At 61.1% G+C, this 6,264-nt stretch overlaps 1 protein-coding gene across 1 annotated transcript in view; it reads left to right on the plus strand.

Moving 5' to 3' along the window:
- Tgm2 (transglutaminase 2) overlaps positions 1–5,803 on the plus strand; it is a 30,385-nt gene extending 24,582 nt beyond the window's left edge. The window contains exons 11-13 of the mRNA XM_047539434.1: positions 1,923–2,083; positions 3,218–3,354; positions 3,956–5,803. Of these exons, the coding sequence (XP_047395390.1) occupies positions 1,923–2,083; positions 3,218–3,354; positions 3,956–4,106 (449 nt within the window). The 3' untranslated portion in view covers positions 4,107–5,803. The remainder of the gene's footprint in view (positions 1–1,922; positions 2,084–3,217; positions 3,355–3,955) is intronic.
- The last annotated feature ends 461 nt before the right edge of the window (positions 5,804–6,264 follow it).

Genomic DNA, 6,264 nt, shown 5'->3' on the forward strand with positions numbered 1-6,264 from the left:
CCTGAGCTGGACTGTCCCCCGGAGCCCCACACTCTGGGGAGGTGTTCCTTGCTCTTTGATGATAAGATCTGGGGATTTCCATGTGCTAATGGACAGGAAGCCAGGCCCAGGATGGAGCCGTCCAGCTGCCCCAGGTCCTGCCTCCTTGTTCCCCTACGTCCCCACCCTTCTCTCCCTCACCCGTCCAGGTGGGTCACCTGGGATGTAGCCAGTGTGGCCTCGGTGACCATGCCCAGCACACCATCCAGAGCAGGGCCTATCGTCCAAGGAATGATTGAGACTGACCACAAACACTTCTTCCTCCCAGCCAGCCTGAGGCCCAAGGCCAGGCCGAGGCCATGGGCCTGTGATCGGCGGCTCTCCCAGGTCCAGCCCTGGCCTGGCCTCAGCCTCCTGGGAAAGCGCAGGTTTCACCCCAGGTCCTGGAGGGCAGTGTGTGCCTCGTTTCCTGTGGAGCTGGTCAGAGTCTCCGCGCTGCCCCACCAGGCCTCTCCCTTTTGTCCTCCTTGGCTCAGAATTTGCTTCGCGCCCCCGGATCACGTCATCTGATGACAGGGGCACATCCAGCCAGGGACGGAAGCGCAGGGCCGGCCGGGCGGCCCTTGCCAGAGGGCACCCAGCCCGCGGCCCCCCAGCCGCAGGGTCAGGCATGGACCTCGACCCCACAGGGTGTGACTGTGTTCCCAGGTCCCCTCGGTCCCCCAGAGGGCCTCAGGGAGGCTTCCGAGGTGCTTCGGATCCCTGACCCTTGCTCTTCTCCCTCCTTAGAGGAGATTCAGCCCCAGGCAGGTCAGCAGCACCTAGTCAGAGTGGAATTCTGACTTTTGTTTGCTTGTTTTAATTTTTACCAAGTGACTTTCTGCTTATGGTAAGTCAGACTAGTTTATGCAATTAATGATGAAAAAATTCCCCTAAGCAAAAAAGAAAAAAAGTCAAAAAGTTGAGGGCGTGTTTGTGCACGTGGGTCTGGCGAGGGGACGGAGGGGACGGAGGGTTCTGGTGGCTCCAGCCTGGGGACTACACAAGAAGCTGGCTGGGCACCTGGTGGTGGTGGGGTGAGGTGGCCCCACAGCGCCCCGTTGACAGGGGAGGCCCAGCAGCACCAGGGATTGGCCGGGGTCTCTGAGTGACGGCCAGCAGGGCCCGCAGCGCCAGGCCTCAGTGTCCTTGTCAGAGGCACGGGCCTCGACCGGCCTCATGACTTGACGCTGTGGTGGGAAGGGCCGGCCCTGCAGCTCCTTTCCTGTCCCCTTGTGTTTTGCTGTGAGGTGACTGTTGGTCACAGCTCTGCGTAGCAGGTACTGGACGTCCCCGGGAACAGAGAGGGGAGTTCATCTTCCCCGGCTCACACAGCGTGAGTGGATGAACGGGGTCGGGAGTGGCCCTCCCGGCCCAGGCGTTTGCTGGGAAAGGCCTTCCTCGTCTTAAAATAGGTCTGATCCCACTGGCCTCGGGGGACGGCGCCACCGTCATGAGTGGCGCCTTCGGGGTGCAGGCTGGGCTTGGGGACTCTTGACCCAAGTGGTTGCTCCGGGTCCCTGCCTGGCCCCTAGCTGCGTGGCCTGTGGCGGTGTGACTCCTGCCCAAGCCCGTCTCCTCCTCTGTCAGCTGGGCACTTCCTTTTGAGGAAGGTGAATGGGAGGACGTTGAGAAAGTGGCCGCCGTCCACCGCCACGTGGCTCTGCTCCCCACCCCCGTGCTCACCCTGAGGTCCTGGGAGGTGGAGAGACTCTCCCAGGTCACCAGCGAGGGGGCAGAGGTGGCGCTAGGGCCCCCCACCCCGCTGCTCTGCCTCCCTCCCCCGCTCCTCCCAGGTGGGGGAAGGCCTGGCATGACTGTGACCTCAGGCACGTTCCTTCCCCTCTCTGGAGAGGCAGCAGCGACCCCGCCCTCACATGCTCCCTTCCCGGCCCCTCCTGCAGAGAAGAGCATCCCCCTGCCCATCCTGTATGAGAAGTACCGGGACTGCCTGACCGAGTCCAACCTCATCAAGGTGCAGGGCCTCCTCATCGAGCCCGCGGCCAACAGCTACCTGCTGGCCCAGAGGGACCTCTACCTGGAGAATCCAGAAATCAAGATCCGGGTAAGGGGGGCCGGGTGGGGCTCGGAGGCAGCGCGCTTGCCTGGCACGTGGGAGGCACTGGGTTTGATCCTCAGCACCGCATACAAAAATAAAGACACAAAACAAAGGCAAGCTACCAAAAAAAAGATCCAGGTAAGGACGGGCGGGTCCCAGGACAGCCCAGGGCGGAAGAGCGGGCGACCGGCCCACGCACACACCTGCATCCCAACCTCGAGGCCTTGGAGCCTCAGGGTCCTGGAATCCTAGCCTCATCCAAGAAAAGCATCATAAAGATGAAAGAATGTGGGCTGGTAGCCTCTAGGAACGAACCTTAGAATCCCAGTGTTGTGGGGTCATGGGATTCAGGGATCCTGGAATCATGAATCCTTAAATTGCTAATTTAATCCTTAAATTCCTGAGACTGGACCTCCGGGGCCCTTGGTGATGCTGGGGGGCAGGGAGGGCGAAGGGCAAGGAAGGGTGTGTGCCTGGGTGGCCCTGAGATTACGGCCAGCCACCTGTGCCTCGGTTCCTTCATCTGTAAAGTGGGGTTAATGCTGCTAGATGCAGGGTGCACTTCCACAGGAAGGACCCAGAACCACACGCAGCACTGGGAGGGCTCCATGTGAGCTGTGTCCATCACTGCACGGGAGCCAGGACCCGGGACCCCCAAATGCAGCAAACAAATAACTAATAAACAGCAGAGGGACAGGCAGTGACCATCGTGTGCCAGACTCGCACTTCTTAGCTCTTTAATGCTCACGAGAGGCCTCAGGCAGGCGTTTCCCTTCCATGAACAAGCCAAGGCTCAGAGAGGGTTGAAACTTCCCCAGGGGCACACAGTGAAGAAGGGGCAGAGATCCATCTGGCTCCAAAGCCTGTGAACTGTCTGCTCCAGACCCTAGAACAAGGAAGAAGCTCTGTCCATCGACCCCAAGGTCACATGGGCTCTCACAGCAGCTCCTTGAAAGAGACCTGGGTCGGTGGCCCTTTCGGTGTTTTTCAGATGAGGAGACCGAGGCCCAGAGGTGGGAGGTGAGAGGCGGAGCTGGGCCTGGCTCCGTTCAGCAACCGCTGGACCAGATTAGAGCGAATGCAGAGGCAGCCCAGCCTGGAGCCCGCCTGCCCATGACCTCTGCCCATACCTTCTTCCAGATCCTGGGAGAGCCCAAGCAGAACCGCAAGCTGGTGGCCGAGGTGTCCCTAAGGAACCCGCTCACCGTGCCTCTGCTGGACTGCATCTTCACCGTGGAGGGGGCCGGCCTGACGAAGCAGCAGAAGTCTGTGGAGGTGTAAGTGCTGGTCACCGCAGCTGGAGGGCCCAGGAGGAGGGCGGGTGCAGAGGGCGGCGGCTGGCCTCAGGTGCCACTCTCGCCCATAACCCCCAGTCTCCCCCCGACACCTGCGTCCTCAACCGGGACACCCCGTCCATTGCCGCCACGTCATGTGCTGCCCACACGGAGCGCGTGCCACCTCCTCCAGGCGCCCAGGTGCTCCCTGAGTGGGCGCCAGCGTGCACACAGGCGGGCATGGTGTCCTCCCAGGTACCATCTGCCACCCGCCTGCACAGGAGGCACCGCTTGGCTTTTACTTCTTACCACCTGAATCCTGTAGGTACAGCTCAATGCTTGGTCACTCGGGCGCCCCCGGGCCTGCCTACTGTGACCCCCAGGGTGCACTGGGGGCTCTGAGCACACACACCACACACACAGATGGCCAGGCCCGCAGAGAGCCCGAGGGGCCCCGGTGGTGTTGGCATTAGCCCTACTCTCATGGAGGCGCTGGTGCCCCGTCCTGGCACGTGCTCAGTCGTCACAGGACACCCTGACCCGACCCCACCTGGGGGAGCAGGCCTAGGGACCCTCTCCTCACTCTCCTCTTCTCTCTCTGCAGCCCGGACCCCGTGGAACCGGGGGAGGTGGTCAAGGTGAGGGTGGACCTGCTGCCCATCGACGTGGGCCTTCACAAGCTGGTGGTGAACTTCCAGTGTGACAAGCTGAAGGCCGTGAAGGGCTACCGGAATGTCATCATTGGCGGCCCCTAGGGCCCCCTGCCCAGCCCACCTCAGCCTGCTGAGAGCCCTCAACCTGACTGTCTGTCCCAAGCTAATGAGCAAACTTTGCCCCTTAGGGCAGGGCGGCCCCGGTGGGGCTTCTGGAATGGAATGCACGCCTGGCCCTCCTGGTCCCTCTGAGCCTAGTCCCCACCCACCCATTCCCCTTAGCTGTGAGGGATGTTCTGCGCCAACACAGTGGGAATCCTGGCCTGGCCGAGGAGCTGGAGTGAGAGAGGGGGTCTCACACCTCCCTACCCAGACGCCTTTTGGAAAGTCACTGACCACCCGCCATATTGTTCGGTCTACTCCCTAGTTTCTCGGAGCAGGCAAAGAAGGGATGGTGTGCCTGCCGGGTGGACCGAGGAACTGGGCTTCCTGTCCTGCACCTCTTCCCCGGCTGCACCCAGGCTCCCAGGGCTCCTGGGAGAGCCGGGGTCAGGCAGGGAACAGTCAGGCCGGGCCCACACCATGCAGTCCTGCATGCCCATCGCGAGGCACCTGCTCGTGCTCCCTGGTGCCACGAGGCCAGCACCCATTTAGTCACCACGAGCAGCTGCAGAGTGGGAACTGCCTTTGAGATGAGGAGACTGAGGGTCCAAGAGGGAGGTGGCCCACTCAGTCCGGCCAGCTCATGGTCACGTGTGAGGCTGGGGATGCGGAGCTGGAGTCTGAGTCCTGTGACTTGGAGCCCAGCACCCCATGGTGCCACCAGTCCTGACCCGGGAGTGCCAGTGGGGCTCCGTGGGAACCCATCCTAAGGGCCCAGGTGGAGAGAGGAGGAGGAGTGGGTCCCCGGGGCTGGGGAGCTGGGATCAGAGCCCTTACTTCAAGCTCGTCTGGCTAGACTTCCTCTTTCTGGGCCTCAGATTCTTCATTGATCAGTAACTGAACAGCTCGTCTCCACGGGCCTCTGAGTCCTGCGCATTGGATGCCCACGTGGTCCTGCCTCGCGGATGACCAAAGGGCCACTCCCTGCCCCACAAAGCTCAGGCCCAGGCCCAGGATGTCTCTGACCATGCCTACCATCCTGTCCTCAGCCCTGTTCTCTGAGCCTAGTTCCCCACCTGCCCAAGTCCCAGTTCTAGGAGAGAAGAATCCTGGCTGCCCCTGCCCTACCCATGAACTTGCCCGCCTGGACTCCACGGGAGCCTTAACTGCCCAAGCTGGCCACTAACCAGCCCAGTCAGTGCCTTAGCCTCCCCTTGGCAGGGCCAGCTCCATGGACACAGCCCTGCCCCCTGAGCCCATGCTGGCCACTAACCAGCCCAGTCAGTGCCTTAGCCTCCCCTTGGCAGGGCCAGCACCCCGGACACAGCCCTGGCCCCCGAGGAAGCTTGCCCATGAGTCGTCACCTCAGGGTTTATCCTGGCTGCTTCTCCATGACTGGGCCTCCTTCAGGGGGAAGGGTCTCTATTGGAGGGGAGGTCACAGCCTCTAGGGCCCCCAAAATCCCAGAGAAGGACTTGGGGGAAATCACACTGATGTATTTAAAACTTTTTGCTTTGCAAAGGGAAGACTCGCCAAAGAGCCGCCGTGGGTCCTGTATGAATACAGCTCTGCTTCTCTACGGTGCCATAAAGCTGGGGGTCCTAAGCAGGCAGCGGGCGTGCTTTCCAACCACAAGGCGCAAGCACAGAAATAAAAGTTTATTTTTCACACTCAAACGAAGACTGGCCTCGTGTTTCATGAACTTTTCAGGGTGCTGTAGGGCAGGCTGCCCTCGGCGGTACCAACGGCCTCCTGTAGGGGAGACGCTCCCCAGCCCCAGCCCTGCCTGCCCATTTCACCGTTGTCTGCATCTGCACAGTCCTGCTCCATCTCCAGTCCTGCTGCCACCTCTCATTTGGGCCTTTTCCATGGACACCTGTGCTCTCGTCTACCTCTCGGCTTTTGTGATGGTGGATGCCTGAGCCTGGAGAGTCCTTCCTCTTCCTTTCCTGTTCGGCAAACTCCTACTCATCCTACAGTGTTGAATACCAAAGTCACCTCTTCTGTGAAACCCTCCTTGATTTCTCCTCAGGCCTCCAGCGTCCTGCACAATGTGGACCAACTCCAGTATTCATCACAGTGCACCTTAGTTCCATGTTGGCATGTCCATCCCCTTTCCCAGCTTATCTGAAGTCCTCGAAGCAGGGACCAAGGATCT

The sequence above is a fragment of the Sciurus carolinensis genome, chromosome 2 (assembly GCF_902686445.1).
Source record: "Sciurus carolinensis chromosome 2, mSciCar1.2, whole genome shotgun sequence".
In the NCBI taxonomy this organism is placed as follows: domain Eukaryota; kingdom Metazoa; phylum Chordata; class Mammalia; order Rodentia; family Sciuridae; genus Sciurus; species Sciurus carolinensis.